Source organism: Pristis pectinata, chromosome 1 (assembly GCF_009764475.1).
Source record: "Pristis pectinata isolate sPriPec2 chromosome 1, sPriPec2.1.pri, whole genome shotgun sequence".
NCBI classification, from domain to species: Eukaryota; Metazoa; Chordata; class Chondrichthyes; order Rhinopristiformes; family Pristidae; genus Pristis; species Pristis pectinata.
In genome coordinates, this window is record NC_067405.1 from 77,223,856 (window position 1) to 77,242,027 (window position 18,172).

Sequence of the window (18,172 nt, forward strand, 5' to 3'; positions counted from 1 at the left end):
ACAATTAAACCACCACATAACCTCTCATAACCAATAAATGTAAACAGAACACACCAGCATCCCTTTGCTGGATTCTTAAGAGTGGGTGAAGCATCTTAATATAACTGTCGTATCCCATGTGGAAATACCATGGACACCCAACTCTTCACCTGGGATTGATCCCGGGATACCTGGGGAATTCCTGCCTGTTTCCCACAGGGCAGCAGAGCTTGTTCTCTTTAGTCAGCCTGGTGTGATTGCTTGAGGGTGATTGGACGCGCTTGCAGTTTTCTTCCTTCTGTGAACATTTTAGACACATTTTCTTTCTGCTGTGACTGGCTCCCCACTGACCCTTTGCTCTCACCCCCCCCACCCCCATTCTGTCGCTTCGATCGGCAGGACCCCGCTGATAGCTGCCGGAGTGATAGGCGGGCTCTTCATCGTGGTGATCCTTGGGCTGGTGGTCGCTGTGTACCTGAGGAGGAAGAGCATCAAGAAGAAACGGGCAATGCGCCGCTTCCTGGAGACTGAGGTAACGCAGGTGGGCGGGACCCACCCTGCCGAGCTCAGTTATTGTTTTCTCTGCTAAATAGAAACAGGGCTTAACGCTCAGAAAATGCACTTTGATTTCTCACAGCATAGAAGGGGGCCATTCAGCCCATCGTCTGTGGCAGCTCTCAGAGAAATTCTATTTCCCCACTTGCTACCCTATAATCCCACCGATTTTGCCATCACCATGTATGTTAAGGGATCATTTCCAGTAGCTAATTAGCCGGCCAACCATTGAGTCTTTGGGATGTCATATCCAGTGCCATTCCAAGGCAGTGGTAGGGGTTAGCTGAACAGCATAGTCATAGAGTTGTACAGCATAGAAACAGGCCCTTTGGCCTGACTCATTTATGCTGACCAAGATGTCTTTCCATGCCAGTCTCATTTTGGCCCATATCCCACATGGATTTGCAACAGTTAGATCCTTACGACTACAAGCCTTGGATTCAAAATGAGCCATTCAACTTTGACAAAGCTTTTATCAAACAATAAGCAAACAGTAATGTTACTCCTTGACTGATTGCTTGGGCCATAAGTGTGTCTCATCCCGAAGCTTCCGTAAGCTAACAATAGGGTGAGGAACAGAGGTAGCATTGGAAACAAGTGTACCTCCATTCCAGCTTCAGAACATGCACCGTGTAACCAAGGAACCAGATCCACTCAGTCTCATTCTAGTGCAGACTGCTAGAAGTTCAGTACAAGCCAACAAGGTACTGATTGCAACCCATTGCCTCTCTCTTTTCCATCAGCCCACCATGGCACAATATCTACCCAGTGCTGAGGAAGGTCGTGTTGTGTGCACCAGACTGAGTAACTCTGGTGTGGAGTAAGGCAACACAGTCATTGATGCTGCTCAGTCTGGGACCCATCTTATTCAGTATAGTTGGTTGATGAGGCCTGAAATCAAACCAATCAAATTATATCCCCTTATGTAGTATTCATTTTAGTGTTGTTGTAGAGCCCTGAACTCAAACCAATCTGTCTTACGACTTTCCCAAATTATATCTCCCAATCAAACTCACCTAATGCCGCAGTCCCCTCCTTCCAGGACCCTTTTCCTTTACCCTACCTTAACCCCACCACTGCGTCTGCTGTCCTGGAGCTCACACTGAAATTCCCATGGTGCTTATGTCCTTCGCTCCATCTATTCCTTTCAAGTCTCCTTAAATAAACCTCATTGACAAACATCCTCTTAATGTTTCTCCTGTGCCTTTGCAAGCTTTTTTTCCCTTTCAAGGTCTGTGATGCTCTACACTATATAAAAGCGGGTTGTTGTCTTTGTAAAGTAGAATTAGAATCTTACAGTACAGAAACAGGCACTTTGACCCACCAAATCCAACCATAAATTACCCATCCATAGTAATCCCATTTACCAGCACTTGTTCTGTAGCCTTCTATGCTTCAGCAATCCAAGTGCTCATCTGGAGAATCAAAGGATTGCAGATGCTGGAATCTAGATGAAAAACACTATGATGCTGGAGGAACTCAGCAGGCCAGGCAGCATTCGTGGAGAAAGCAGGCGGTCAACATTTCAAGTCAGGACCCTTCTTGAGGACTGAAGATAGGAAAAGGGGAAGCCCAATACATAGGAGGGAAAAGCAGAGCAGAGATAGGTGGACAAAAGAGCAGAGGCGGGGTGGGCACAAGGTGGTGATAGGTAGATGCAGGTAAGAGATAGTGATAGGCAGATGTGGGGGAGGAGGGAAGAGCAGATCCACCCGGGGATGGGTCAAAGGTAAGGAAGAAAAAAGAGGGATAGAAAAAAGAGAGATAGGCTAGGAAAGGGAAGAAAAGAAGAGGGATGGTTGGGGGGTGGGAGGCGTGGGGGGTTGTGGGAATTACTTAAAGTGGGAGAATTCAATGTTCATGCCATTAGGCTGCAAGATTCCAAGACAGAAAATGAGGTGCTGTTCCTCCAGTTTGCGCTTGGAGTTCTCCTGGCAGTGGAGGAGGCTGAGGACTGACATATCTGTGATGGAATAGGAGGGGGAGTTGAAGTGACTGGCAACGGGGAGATGCAGATCGCGGTTATGGATGGAGTGCAGCTGTTCTGCGAAGCGGTTGCCCAGTCTGCGTTTGGTCTCACCAATGTAGAGGAGACCACACTTGGAGCACCAAATGCAATAGATGATATTAAGGAAGGTGCAGGTGAATCTTTGTCTCACTTGAAAGGACTGTTTGGGTCCCTGGATGGAGGTGATGCAGGTGGTGTAGGGACAGGTATTTCACCTATGGCGGGTGCAGTGGAAAGTCCCCGGGGTGGGAGTAGGATGGGTGGGGGGAGGAGTGAACTAGGGAGTCACAGAGAGAGCGGTCCCTATGAAGGGCAGAGAGGGGTGGGGAGGGGAAGATATGCTTGATGGTGGGGTCCCATTGGAGATGGCAGAAGTGGCAGAGAATGATGTGTTGGATACATAGACTAGTAGGATCAAATGTGAAGACAAGAGGTACCCTATCCCTGTTGGGTCTGGGAGGGGTGGGGGTGAGAGCAGAGGTGCAGGAAATGGCAGAGATGCAGGTGCAAGCTCTCTCAACCACAGTAGGGGGAAGCCACGGTTAGTAAAGAAGTTGGACATCTCGGATGTCCTGGAATGGAAGCCTCATCATGGGAGCAGATGCAGCGGAGGCGGAGAAATTGAGAAAAAGAGATCGCATCCTTCCAAGAGACAGGGTGGGAGGAGCTGTAATCGAGGTAGCTGCGAGCGTCAGTGGGTTTGTAGAAGATGGCGGTAGATAAGGAATCCCCTGAGATGGAGATGGAAAGATCAAGGAAGGAGAGAGAGGTGTCAGAGATAGTCCAAGTGAACTGGAGAGCAGGGTGAAAATTTGTGGCAAAATTTATGAAACTATTAAGTTCCGCACGGGTGCAAGAGGTGGCACCAATGCAGTCATCAGTATAATGGAGAAAGAGTTGAGGAATGGGGCCGGAGTAGGCTTGGAACAGAGACTGTTCAACGTAGCCATCGAAGAGGCAGGCATAGCTGGGGCCCATGCGAGTGCCCATGACTACGCCCTTGGTCTGTAGAAAGTGAGAGGAATCGAAAATGAAGTTGTTTAGGGTGAGGACAAGTTCAGCCAGGTGGAGGAGAGTGTTAGTGGAAGGGGACTGGTTCTGTCTCTGGTCAAGAAAGAAGCGGAGGGCAATGAGGCCATCATGATGGGGAATTGAGAGAATTGATGTCCATGGTGGAGATGAGGTTGTGCGTGCCGGAGAACTTAAAGCTATGGAAGAGTTGGAGAGCGTGTGATGTGTCACAGACGTAGGTGGGAAGGGATTGGACCAGGGGGACAGGATAGTGTCCTGGTAGGAGGATACAAACTCAGTGGGGCAAGAGCATGTTCATCTCGATACTTCTTAAATGTCGTGAGAGTATTTGGCTCCACCACCCACTCAGACAGTGTGTTCCAGATTCCAACCATCCTCTGGGTGAAAAAAATTATTTCTTCGATCCCCTCCAAGTCTCTTCCCCCTCATCATAACTCATAATAAATTAGTGCCCTCTAGTTTTAGCTACCTCTGTCATGGGGTAAGTTTCTTATGTTCTACCCTATCTATGCCTCTCATTATTTTACACACCTCGATCAGCTCCCCCCTCAGCCTGCTCCACTCTAAGGAAAACAAACCCAGCCTATCCAGTCTCTCTTCATAAATGAAATGCTCCATCCCAGGCAACATCCTGGGGAATCTCCTCTGTATCGTCTCCAATTACTGTATGTCCAAAACCAAGTGTCAGTGTAGACAGCCGTGCCACCTTCACCACAGTCTGTGCTCTTGAATTGAAATGGTATCATCTCGAATTTGTGGTGGCCTTCAAAGTTCAGTTGATACGAAAAGAATGAAAGCTGCTCCCAGATTGCAGCTTCCTTGATCGTTCCAGTGACTCAAGAAATTTCTGTTTGAAATTCTTCCTGCCTTCAGCTGGTGGAACCTTTAACTCCCAGTGGTGCTGCACCTAATCAGGCCCAGCTTAGGATCCTCAAGGAGACCGAGCTGAAACGCATCAAGATTCTTGGCTCTGGCGCCTTTGGGACCGTCTACAAAGTGAGTAGCACTGACTTGCCCTTTCGTAGTGACTCATGGTGTTAACTCCTATTCATTCATTTTAGCAGCTTCTCAGGATTTTGCAATTTCCTTTGTTTCATCAGCTGCCCTCTAAAATTATGATTTAAGGCCTTCAAACTGCATGCATGGTCTATTCATCTTAACGCAGGCTGATCCATCTAAATCTATTCTGTTCATAGATTTTCTTGGTTGCTCCTGTTAACTGTTGACAGCTGAGGTAAAGCTCCCCCAGCTAGAGCCATTTGTAATGGAAATATTTTGTTTGTACAAAGCATTTTTCTGAGGTGATGCTTTTTGTCTTCATCAGGGCATCTGGGTCCCCGAGGGGGAGACGGTGAAGATTCCTGTAGCCATTAAGATCCTCCGTGAGAGAACAGGTCCCAAGGCGAATGTGGAATTCATGGATGTAAGTCGATGGCATCTAATTCCTGATTAATTTTCTAAGCGTAGTAATGGAAACGGGGGAAGTGACAGTTATTGATTGTACCAATGGGGTATCAATGAAACAACGGAACAAGGTGTTCCAAATGAAGTTGGAAGGAGTTTAGCTGGAGGTTCATTTACCTCCTATTTGAAAATGATTAAAGTGTTGCGCTAGCACAGGGAGTCTAGCCACACGCAAGGCACTAGTCACATCATCATAGCAGCAGTTCCTGAATGAGGATAATATATTACTAATGAATATAATCGGGTGATACGGCTTTCACAGTTAGTTTCGTAAAGGTGTAATTAAACTAGCATCTCGTTAATGTGAAATCTATTCAAAGATGCCAGCTGAATTTGCTCGACAGCAGAGGAAAAGAAAAGCCACCACTGTGCTTCACCTTGTCTCGACTGCATTACATCTGGCCAACAAATGTTTATTGTAATCAGGCACCATTTGCAAAGTGTCCAATTAATTGTAACTATCTTGCTGCAATTTTAGCAACTGCAACTACTCTACAGTTAACCTGTAAATGCCTTGCATTGTGTTTGGCCAACATCTGTTGAGTGAGATGGGAAGGTGGTTCCACTCAGTGGAGCTCTGTTATACCTCTGAATGAATTAACATTTCAGTCATGCAGATGAGCCCTAAAATGCCATATACTCTATAGATCATAATACATGGCAGATTGTTGCACTGCATCATATAGTTTTGCAGATGCTCCCCAGTGGCTCCCACGTTGGTTGTGATCCGAACAATATGAAGGATGGCTGTGTGCCATCTTCTGTGCTGCCAGTAAATCCCAGAGAACACTTAGGCAATTGTCATAATTGTCCAGGCAGACATCAGTCACATAGGTTTTGTAATTTTTTTCCCAGAATTGGGGAATCAAAAACTAGAGGGCATCAGTTTAAGGTGAGAGGGGAAAAACTTAAAAGGGACCTGAGGAGCAATTTCTTCGTGGTCCGTATATGGAATGAGCTGCCAGAGGAAGTGGTTGAGGCAGGTACACTAACAACATTTAAAATATATTTGGATAAGTACACTGATGGGAAGGGTTTAGAGGGATATAGATCAAATGCAGGGAAATGGGACCAGCTCAAGTAAGCATCTCAGATGAGTTGGGCAGAAGAACGTGTTTCTGTGCGATATTACTCTATGACTCTAAATGCATGGTTTGATTAGAATGACAGGGACCTCGAACACTGAAGCTTCAGTTAACTTGCCAGAGAAGTTGGGGGGACATGTGGAACATTGACATGACCAAGGATGCAATGATTGGGAAGGTGATGGAACAAGGGACAATCTTAACTTCCTGTACAAAACTAGGTATATGCCTGAAAGAGAAATGAAATTACAGGGCTGAGGATAGAGAAGGGGAAAGGGCTTTCAACGAGGCAGCACAGACATGCTGGGCTGAATGTCATCCTTCTGTGACCTTATGGGAGAGCCATACTGAGACACTGACTGTACCAAGCCAGCTAAGGGCCCCTGCAGGAGGTGTAACCTCTGGGGATGGAGGTCAGGAAGGTTCCCAGTGCTGTCCCTGCGCGAGTGTGTGGTTGGGCGACTGGTAAAAGCAGGATCTGGCACAAAGGAACTGCCCCTGATGGTAACAGTGACTGTACGGGTACCCAGCACCAATGGAGTAGGTGACAGTGCCCATGGGGGTAAGTAGCCAGTGCCTATGGGGAGGGTATACAATGCCCTTTGAAGTGGGTGTCCAGTACCTGTCAGGTGGCTGACCAGTGTCCTTTAGAATGGGCGCCCAGTGCCTTTGAGTTGGATGCCCACTGTCCAGTCCTCCAGTGCTTTTGAGGTGGGTACCCATTGCCCTTGGTGTGGATGCCCACACTCTGTAGGGTGGGTGCTTCCTGCCCATGCTGTGTACCCATGCCTCTGAAGGATGAGGGGGTGGTGAATGTCCTGGTTGGGAACAGTACCTGTTTACACGAGTGGTGGGGAGTGGTGAACAACCTTGGGCCTGTAGCTCAGTGTGGTCAACAATGACAGCACAGATGGAGGTGCCCAGGTGCTCAAGCCAAATCCAGGATCCCTGTCCGGAATTCCCTGCTGTAATCCCTGTCCCCACACTTTATGTCTTTATATTCCTCGCCACTACACGACTGGTTCTCGTTTATTGATGTTAACCTGCAGGCTTTGTTTTCTGCAAGCTGTTTCTGTCAGCACCAGGCTCATCTCTTGAAAACAAGTGTGAGGAGCTCTTGCTCTTCTTCATCAATCGCTAGTGTAGGGACCATCTGGTCTGCCATTTCAGCCACTCCCCTCCCTTTCACTGGTCCACTTGGCCAAGCATGTTCCCCAGTCCCAGTCCCAATCTCACACTGTCCCCTGTTCTCTCCTAACTCCCTTCATGCCCTCTTGCTCATGAACCCCACCTCCCTCTTCCCATAAAGCTGCTGACTGCCCAACCTCCCCATGTCAGCTGATGCTACTCTGCCCCTGCTACATTCGCCACCCTCCTCAAAAAAACAACCTGTGACCCTTCTGTCCTAGCAACCTCAACTTTCCTCTCCACATGAAGTTCAGGTTCGTGCCCACCTCAACTCTTGTTTGAATCCTTTGGCTGGTTCTGCTTCTGTCACAGTTTTGAAGCAGTTTAAAAGTCACTAATACAATAAAAGTCCCATGTGATTTGAGGTAACACAGGAAGCACACTGGATACCTCACAGCTCCAGTGACCTGGGTTCGATCCTGACCTCGGATGCTTTCTGTGTGGAGTTTAGGCATTTTCCCTGTGACCATGTGGATTTCCTCCAGGTGCTCCGGTTTCCTCTCACATCCTGAATAGTTGGTAGGTCAATTGGCAGCTGTGAATTGCCTCTAATGTGTAGGTGAGTGGTAGAATATGGGGGGAGTTGTAGGGAATGTGTGGAGAATAGAATGGGATTAGTTCAGGTTTCGTGTAAATGGGTGGCTGAAAGTCAATGGACTGAAGGGCCTGTTTCCCCGTTGTATGACTTTATGACGTGACAACTGTAAGTGATCCCTCTTTGCCAGTCTCAACTCATCTGCTGCCTGTGACCTGGTTGATAACACCACTCTCCTCCTGTGTCTCCCCACTGTAGTTCAGTTGCTCGCTGTCCACTCTTGTCCTCTGCTCCCAGCCAGTGGCTACTCTCACTATATCTGTGCCACCTCAGGCACCAGCTGCCCCCTCAGCAACATCACCCGAAATAGTGGTGTTTGTGGTCTGGTGTCACCCATCTCTCCCTTGCCACCACCTCTCTGTTGTCTCTGACCTTTATTGGAAAGACAAAAGCCATTGTCTCCAACTCCTTCCCAAGCCACAATTTCACTCTGATGGCAACAGCTGAACCTGACCTGGCTGGTCACCTTGGTGCATATTTGACTTCAAGATGAACTACGGTACACAAATTCATGCCATCACTAACTCCACCTAATTCCACCCCAGTATCAACCTAACTATGAACCCCACCTCAGCTGCTGCTGAAACCCTCATCCATCTCTCAGTTAACTCCAGACTTCACCATTGCAACACACTGTTAGCTGCTTCCCTCATTCTACTGCCTTTTAAACTCAGGTCATCCAAAGCTCTACTGCTCATGTCCTAACTCACACCAAGACTCTCACCTGAGCTGCTGACCAGAATTGGCTCCCAGTTAAGATAAGATTTCTTTATTAGTCACATGTACATCGAAACACACAGTGAAATGCATCTTTGTGTAGAATGTGCTGGGGGCAGCCTGCAAGTGTCGCCACTCTTCTGGCGCCAGCATAGCATGCCCAACAACTTCCTAACCCTTACCTCTGGAATGTGGGAGGAAACCAGAGCACCCGGAGGAAACCCATGCAGTCGCGGGGAGAACATACAAACTCCTTACAGACAGCAGCCGGAATTGAACCTGGGTCACTGGCGCTGTAATAGTGTTACACTAACCGCTACACCACCCCACATCTTAGCAATGCCTTGCTTTTAAAAACTCCATCCTGGTTTGCCAGGTCCTATTTGGTCCAGCTCCTTCAGGTCTCTGTCATCTCCTCCTGTCTTAGAACCTTCCCAGTTATTGTCCTCCTGCACTTCTTGTTCACTACAAATCCTGTGTTTGTTCTCTCCTCTCACTGATAGCCTAGCCAACAGGAACAATCCTTCTTCTTCACTCTCGAAAATTATTTAGAAGCCCTCTTTTAGAACCCTATAACTTTCTTCTCTCCCTTTTTGTTTAAACAGGAGCTTCTCAATTCTGTAATAATTCCAGTGAATGCTCAGTGTACCCATTCCACGTCTTTGATACCCTTCCAATAATGTGCTTCATTCACATGATGCCTCAAGGTCTATCAGTCTTGATCATACTCAGTGACTGAGCTTCTGCCCTCTTTGAGGGAGAGAACTCCAAATATTCACAAGCTGTTCAGTGAAGAGACCTTTCCTCATGTCTCTCCAACAATACAGATCCATTCCCTGGAGAACTGATCCCTGGGTCTAGATTGTCCAGCCAGGGGAAAGAGTTTCTTAGCACCGAAACTTCCACACTCTCCAAGGACAGTGTACACTTACATAGGATCACCTTTCATTATTCTAAGCTCAGTGAGTAAGGAGCCATCCTGCTCAATTCCTGCTCCTTGGATATCCTGACAATCAATTTAGTGAGCAACACACAAAATGCTGGAGGAACTCAGTGGGTCAGGCAGCATCTATTGGAAGGAAATGGACAGTCAATGTTTCGGGTCAAGACCCTTCATCTGGCTAATGATAGAAGTGAAAACGCCAAAACATGAATGCAGGGGTACAAAAATTACTGCCCTCAGATGCACGGTCAAGATCTGCAAAAATGTCACCAAATTCCAGTCCTTGATGATCCTCACAGGCTGTTTCAAGCCCTTCTAATCTCACCACTCAGCAAATAAATACCTCCAATCACTCCGTCCAGATGAAGGGTCTCGACCCAAAACGTCGACTGTCCATTTCCCTCCTTAGCTGCTGCCTGACTGGTGAGTTCCTCCAGCGTTTTGTGTGTTGCTCCATATTCCAGCCTCTGCAGTCTCTTGTGTCTCCAATCAATTAAGTGAGCCTTGTCAGTATACCGTCTAATGAAAGTATATCCTTCTGTTAGCGAGGAGACTACAGCAGTAGACAATGTTCCATCCATAGTCCCACCATTGCCCAGAACAATAGCAGCAAAGCTTCTTTATACACTCCAAACCCTTTGCAATTAAAGATCACATACGATTCACCTTCCTAATTGCTTGCTGAGGGAATTCAGAAGAAATTACATTCAGCAGTTCATCTGTGAGAGGGCAAGGAGGGAAGAAGTGAGAACAATAAAGATGCAAATAGATTTGAAACAGAGGGTGAGCAGAGCACAGTAAACACACTGGATGTCGACTTCCTGCAGGTGGACACCAGGGAAACCTTGAGCATCACAGCATAATTAATGAGTTTGCTTATAACCAAGATGATAGATAGACGAAGAGAGCTCAAAACAAATAAATCTGTGGGATTAGATGGTGTTATCCAGGAGATTTGATAGAAGAGATTCAGCAGGCATGGAGAATCATTGGGAAAGGCTCACAGACATGGAGAGGTTCCATAAATTGGAGCCAGGCCGATATGGTGTCCATGTTCAAAAGTGCTTCAGTCATTTACAATCAATTAGCTGGAGAGAAATTGGAGTGCATTGGGAGGTGAACCCTGGATTGCAAAGTGTGATTAACCCATGCCTGTCTGATGTGGGGCAGGACCCACACATCACTGTTGAGACTGTAACATTCAGTCAGGCTAACCCCACTGTGCATTGAGACATCTCCATGGAGTCCTCTTGTATGACTGAGGGCATCAGTCAAAGCTAGCCAGTGCTAATTGATGTCATACAAGAGCTCAAGGGGAAATGCTTGCTGCCTCTATGTCCCACGGATCTGGGAGGCTTGCGGGAAGCCATGATGGAGCACAGAACAGAGCGTCTTTCCAGCCTGGTAGTGGATGAGGTTTAGAGACACAGAGACCTCCAGGGCGTAGGGTTCACTCTGAAATTGCACTAAAATGTTGTGGATCAAACCCGGGCCGCTGGAGTTGTGAGGCAACACTTTACCAGTTACACCGCCGTGTCATCTTTGGAGGACCTTGCAGGTTCTCTGATGGGAAAGGCTCTCTGATGTAGCATCATTCTTCTCCTCTCTTTCCTGTTGAAGGTTCAGTACAGCATCCACCAAAGCCCCCATTTCTGACAGTAACAAGGGTCACCAGCACCAGCAGAGTACAGGAAGGAGGGATGAGTGTTACTGCCTACGCCAATTCTCACAGTGTATTTCTGTCAGTCACAGAGTCACACAGCACGGAAACAGGCCTTTCAGTCCAACTGGTCCATGCTGATCAAGATACCCATCTAAGTTAGTCCCATTTGCCTGTGTTTGGGCCATATCCCTCTAAACCTTTCATACAAGTGTACCCGTCCAAGTACCTTTGAAATGTTGTTAATGTAGCTGCCTCAACCACTCTTTCTGGCAGCTCGGTCCATATACTGACCACCCTCTGGGTGAAAAGATTGCCCCTCAGGTTCCTATTAAATCTTTCCCCTCTCACCCTAAACCAGTGCCCTCTAGTTCTTGATTCCTAACCCTGACGCTATCTATGCCCCTCATGACTAGCTAGTCAGCTAGGCCTCACCTCATTCACCGACTGATGTCATGTCCATCACAGCTTGGGGAGAGTGGGCAAGGTGTGACCTCTTCCCCATCATTAAGGGCCAGACTTCCTGTGCAAGATTGACAGGTGGCATCAGGCCAGTATTCCAAGTCTGGCATCAATTCAACGTTGCGTCAGGAATGACAATACGAGCCACCAGTGCTGCAATAATTCCAGTAATCCCATGGGCTACGCATGCCAAGGTGCCATCCAACATGTTACATGGCATGAGTTGACTGAGAATGTGCTTTAACGATTTGAGATCGATGCTGGAACCAAATTACACCTGTGGGAACAAGAAACGTCACATTGCAGCCCAATCTCACTACCAGTGTCTGTAATAACAATTCACCAACCTCCTTAATTAATTTTAAGATTGACATCCCAGGTGGTTTCTGATAAGCTGTACAATATATTAGAAGGAGACGTTTGTTTAAAGTCTCGCACAAGGAGCTATCAGATGTGTGAAAAGGAAACTTGAGTCATGCAGAATAGGGCAGCTGAGTTGGGAGTATGGGCTGAGTAGGGAGAGGATGGTGATCTCTAAACTAAATCTTAGGCTTATCAAGACCTGGGCTGATGTATATCTCAAGGGAAAACAGAATTGTCAGTCAGCTGGGTAAAGCCTTTGCTATTGTATTCCCAGGACCACATGATAATCATCTTAGCATTCAAAAGATTTGGAAAGGGAATGTAAACCAGCCTGGTTTCTGCAACTTAGTGCTGTACCACATACCGCACTTTGCCGTTAAGGCAACTGGGGGCTTCCTCTCAGTTTTGTGGAAAATAAGCTTTTGTAACTGATGTTAAAGTCAAAGTCAAAGTCGAGTTTATTGTCATATGCATGTACATGTATGCACAAGTGCAATAAAAAGCTAGCTTGCAGCTGCATCATGGGCATATAACATCAGATCCACATCATTCACAAGGAAAGCATAAATTCGCAACCAACATAAATGATACGAGAAAGAACACATCTAAATTTTTTAAAAGTCCATCATAGTGCCAAGTGGTCATAGTGTTGCTATACTGAGGTAGTGATTAGGGTTGTGCTGGTTGGTTCTAGAATTGAATGGTTGAAAAGAAGTAGCAGCTCTTGAACCTGGTGGTGTGGGACTTCAGGCTTCTGTACCTCCTGCCTGATGGTAGCTGCAAGATGGCATGGCCCGGATTATTACACTAAACTTCAGATTCTTCAGTCTCTACACAACCTCTGCCCCTCCTGGTTCCAGAATCCGCAATGTCAGGACAAGGAAGGGTGCTTGCTTGCACAGGGAGTGGGAATGTGATAAGGGCAAACATTTCTTCCTCAGCCAGTCCCTTTTCTCCTGAGAAATGTAGGCTGGCAGTACTCATGGTTGAACCAAGCACTTGTCAAATAAAAATAAAAGATGCTTGAAGCAAAGGGGAAAGGGTGGGATGTGAAGCCCACTGCAATAAGCTTGTAACAAGTTGTACAGCCTATAATTACATGCACAGCAAAATGTTTCAAGGTGAATCATAGCCATTTTAAAGACAAAATTCAACAGCAGTCCACGTAAAATAGGTGATTTGGTACTGTTTAAGGAGAAAGGAGAGGGAGAGAGGGTAAGGGAGAAACTCCTGTGTTTGAGTCCTAGGCAAATGAAGGAAACTGGGATTAAAACAGAAAATTCTGGAAACACTCAGCAGGTCAGGCAGCATCTGTGGAGACAGAAACAGAGTTAACATTTCAGGTCCAGAACTCAAATGGAGCATGGACCAAATGGACCAGTCATAAAGCATTAATTCTCTCTCTCTCTCTCTCTCTCTCTCTCTCTCTCTCTCTCTCTCTCTCTCTCTCGCTCTCTCTCTCTCTCTCTCTCTCTCTCTCTCTCTCCTCTCTCTCTCTCTCTCTCTCTCTCTCTATATATTATATATATATATATATATATTTATATACTCCCTGACCTGTGGAGCGTTTACATCATTTTCTGTAGTTTTATCTCAGATTTCTGGCATCTACATTTTACTGCAAGAAGCCAGGTTTGCATAAGATAAAATTTCTTTATTAGTCACATGTACATCGAAACACACAGTGAAATGCATTTTTTGCGTAGAGTGTTCTGGGGACAGCCCGCAAGTGTTGCCACGCTTCCGTTACCAACATAGCATGCTCAAGTAGATTGGAGGGTGTGGTAGAGGCCAGGGGGTGGGGGGTGGTGGGGGGAGGGGGTGGTGGGTGGTGATGGGGATTGTGGAGGTAGAGAGGGGCAAGGCTATGGTACTGTTCAATCAGGGAGTTAAGAATTTAAAATGTGATGCATTGCTGGATGAGGAATGAATGTAAGACAGCAAGCACAGGGGTGATGGGTGAATGGACCTCCATGTACGTTGGGGTATGGGCAGCAGAGATCTGGAGCTGGTGTGATACCTAGCAGTCAGCACCTGCTTGCACCTCATCTTGTGTTGGCAGGGAGGTGCTGTGTCAGGATGTAGACTGGCAGTGAGCTGCCAGGCACCAGCAAGTGCTTGAATGTGCTTTGCCAGTCACAAGGAGCTCTCAGCTTTCAGAAGCAGCCTCGTCAAGGTGTTTCTGCTCCCCTTCTACTACCAAATGTGCTGATTGCTCAGCACAAGGGTGATGGATTGTGGTCAGCTGACGACTGTAATATCAAAGCAAACAAGTTAGTAATAGTCAACGGCTGAGAAGTGCCAATTTGGGAGAAATTAAAATACATGAGACTGCTGAATAGTTGACTGTACCACTATTTCTGTTCTGTCAGGGAGGGAACAACTTTCACCAAGGTTTCAGGTGAAATCAGAATCAGATGTATTATCACTGACTTCGATGATGTGGAATTTGTTGTTTTGCAGCAGCAGTACAGTGCAAAAACATAGAATTTCTATAAATTACAAAATGAATAAATAGTGCAAAAAAAAGGAATAATAAAGTAGTGTTCATGGGCCATTCAGAAATCTGGTGGCAGAGGAGAAGAAGCTGTTTTTGAATCATTGAGTGTGGGTCTTCAGGCTCCTGTACCTCCTCCGCAAGGGTAGTAACGAGAAGAGGACATGTCCCAGCTGGTGAAGGTCTTAGTGGTGGATGCCACCTTCTTGAGGCACCACATACCTGAGGAACAGTGTGCCTGGAGCACTGTGTTCAGATCTGGCCACGAACTTCAGGAAGAACAGACTGACTGTGCAGTGGGTTCAGAGTAGATTCAGCAGACTAGACCGAATTCTTAAATGATCTCTGGACCAAAGTGGAATTAAGATGCATCTTAATTGAACTAATTGAATAGTGTAATGGCCTCGAGAGCCTCAAAATGACCTTTTTCTGTTCCAATGATCTTACCAAGGCTTTGCCTGTGTCTGTGTCTGGAAGGGTTCTGTAATTATCCTTATTCCCTTAATGATTAAGGATCAGCCCTTACCATTGAACATTTGGCACTGTGGTGCAGCAGGTAGTGCTGTGCCTCACAGCTGCAGGGATCTGGGTTCAGTCCTGACCTTGGGTGCTGTCTGTGTGGAGTTTGCATGTTCTCCTTCTCCCCAGGTGTTCCAGTCTTCTCCCACATCCCAAAGATGTGCAGGCAGGTTAGTTGGCCACAGTATATTACTCCTTATTGTAGGTAGGCGGCAAAGGAGTCAACGGGAAGGTGATGAGTATGTGAGAGAGAATAAGTTTCAAGTGTACAGGGAAATAAGGAGTGGGGGAATGGGACTGATAGGATTGCTCTTTTGGAAGCTGGTATGGATCCAATGGGCCTCCTTCTCAGTGATAATAAATAGCTTATTTTCCCCTTCGAGTCATAGAGTCATACAGCATGGAAGCAGGCCCTTCAGCCCAACTTATCCATGCTGAGCAAGGTGCCTTCCTGAGCTAGTCCCATTTACCTGCATTTGGCCCATGTCCCTTCAAACCTTTCCTATCCAAGTACCTGTCCAAATGTCTTGTAACCATTGTAATTGCACCTGCCTCAACCACTTCCTCGGGCAGCTCGTTCCATTTGCCCACCACCCTCTGTGTGAAACACTTACTCCTCAGATCCCCTTTAAATCTTTCCCCTGTTACTTTAAACCTATAGTTATAGACTCCCCGACCCTGGGGAAAAGACAATGACCATCCACTTAATCTATTCTCCTTGAGGCTTAATCAACTTTTGTCACCCTTCAGCTCCTACACTCTGGGAAAACAGTCCCATTATCCAATCTCTTCTTATAACTCAAGCCCTCCAGTCCTGGCAACATCCTTGTGAATCTTTTCTGCATCCTGTGTATCTTAATCACATTCTTCCTGTAGTATGGCGACCAGAACTGCACACAGTACTCCAAGTATAATCTCACCAACATCTCGCACTATTGCCTCCCACCACAGTACCATTTGCAGCAAAACATATGATAAGATGGACTTTATGAGAACAGGAGAGAGAGCTAACGTGTGGAGAATCATAGCCCGAAGCTTAGCAGTGAGAATGTTATAGTGGGTAGGGTGGATCCAGACAGGGTCATTACCTGGAATGCCCACTCAGGCTTTCTCTTGCCAACAATGTGTGGAGCTCAGAAATCAGAGGATGCAATAAAGGAAGCAGTGGGTTTACACCTGTCACTTCCACAACCTCAGGGTGTCCCAAACCGCTGACAAACTGCTGGGGCACCTTTTGAATGCAAGTATCCAATCTGCACACAGCAAGATCCCAGGCGCAGTGCTGTTCTCATCAACATTGAGTATAGGAGGTGGGACATTATATTGCAGTTTTATAAGCCACACTTGGAGTACTGTGTACAGTTTTGGTCACCCTGTTATTAGGAAAGACGTGGTTAAACTGGAAAGAGTGCAGAGAAGAATTATGAGGATGTTGCCAGGACTAGACAGCCTGAGTTATAGGGAAAGGTTGGCCAGGCTAGGTCTTTATTCCTGGGAATGTAGGAGAATGAGGGATGACCTTATAGAAGTGCTTAAAATTATGAGCGGCGTAGATAAGGTGGATGGTGACAGTCTTTTCCCTGGGGCAGGGGAGTCCAAAACTATGGGGCATAGATTTAGAAAGAGGGGAAAGATTTAAAAGGGACCTGAGGGGCAACTTTTCACTCAGAGGTTGGTGAGTATATGGAACGAGCTGCCAGAGGAGGTGGTTGAGGCAAGTACAATAGTATCATTTCAGAAGCACTTGGGTAGGTACAGTACATGGAGGGTTGGGGCTTAGAGGGATATGGGCCAAATGCAGGAAATTGGGACTAGCTGGGTGGGGACCATGGTCAGCATGGACTAGCTGGGCCGAAGGACCTGTATCTGTGCTGTATTGCTCTATGACTCTAACACCTAGTGTTGGTTGGAGGATAAGGACATTGAGGGAGAAATGCCCTGCTCTTATTCAATGTATGTCCAGGGGGGCTCTCGTCTACCTGAATGGAAGGGCTTCAGTTTAATATCCTACCAAAACAGTGGTCCTTCTGACAACACTGGAGTGTTAGCCCTACCTTCAGTGCTCAGTTCTCTGCACCCACTCCCACACCTTCCCGATGTAGACATTCTGGACATTTGCTGCCGCACCCACGTCTGTGCCCAGGCAGTGCTGGAGAAAGGGTCTGTGTGTGTATGCCAGGGGCATCTGATATTATAAAAGGTGTGAGTTTGCTTTCCTGGGAATAGTCACTCATTTAGGTGGCGAGTGTCCACACATCTCTAACTTTCCCCAGTTCTGATGTATGTTCAGTGACCGGAATCATTAACCCTGCCCGACCTGCATTTTAGTTTCAATTTCAGATTTCTTGCATCCACAATATTTTGCTTTTGGGTTCGAGTTCTTCCAAAAGTTCCAAGAATCCCTTTGCACATCTCTGAAGAAGAGAAGTGGCTCTGGTCAAGATGCTGGTGGTCTCCTTGTCCTTCTATGAAACTTTATGCTTTTGCCTCCCTCAGGCCGCTTTATCTTGGTGCTATTTTGCTTCCATAATTAGGGTCCATGGGTAGATACTTAACGTAAATCAACCCCCCCCATCTCTCCCCCACTTTGTGCTTTGAGGTAGTTAACAGCATGGATGCCTGCCCTACCCTGGGTCCCAGTGTTGATGAAGGTTCAATAAGGTGTCCACAGAGCAAGTAAGAGTTCCATGTTTTCAGTTATCTCTGCTGGTATGGGGAGCCAGGAGACACAAGAGACTGCAGATGCTGGAATCTGGAGCAACATAAAAAACACTGGAGGAACTCAGCAGGTCAGGCAGCATCTATGGAGGGAAATGGACAGTCGATGTTTCGGGTCAAGCCCCTTTACCTGGACTGTGTTTTGTGTTGGTATGGATAGCCACTTGGGTCTGCTCAGAATTGTTCCAAGAGGTTTTAACACATGACCTCCTGCCTCTAACCACTGAATCCAATTAGCTAATCTTTGCTCCTCTCCCCTTACCAACCCAGTTCCAAACACTTTATAACGAATAAGCAAACAGGTTCAAGAATAAAATATGCCTCTGTGATCTATCCTCTGTCCTGCATTCAGCCATGTCTGGGAGCCTAACGTTTGGAGACTCCAGA

At 46.7% G+C, this 18,172-nt stretch overlaps 1 protein-coding gene across 7 annotated transcripts in view; it reads left to right on the forward strand.

Moving 5' to 3' along the window:
- The window catches only part of LOC127573531 (receptor tyrosine-protein kinase erbB-4-like), an 843,473-nt gene that overhangs the window by 622,422 nt on the left and 202,879 nt on the right, over window positions 1-18,172 (forward strand). For all 7 annotated transcript variants that reach the window (XM_052021850.1, XM_052021859.1, XM_052021885.1 and 4 more), the window contains 3 exons: window positions 379-511; window positions 4,448-4,570; window positions 4,899-4,997. In XM_052021850.1, coding sequence (XP_051877810.1) covers window positions 379-511; window positions 4,448-4,570; window positions 4,899-4,997 — 355 coding nt within the window. The remainder of the gene's footprint in view (window positions 1-378; window positions 512-4,447; window positions 4,571-4,898; window positions 4,998-18,172) is intronic.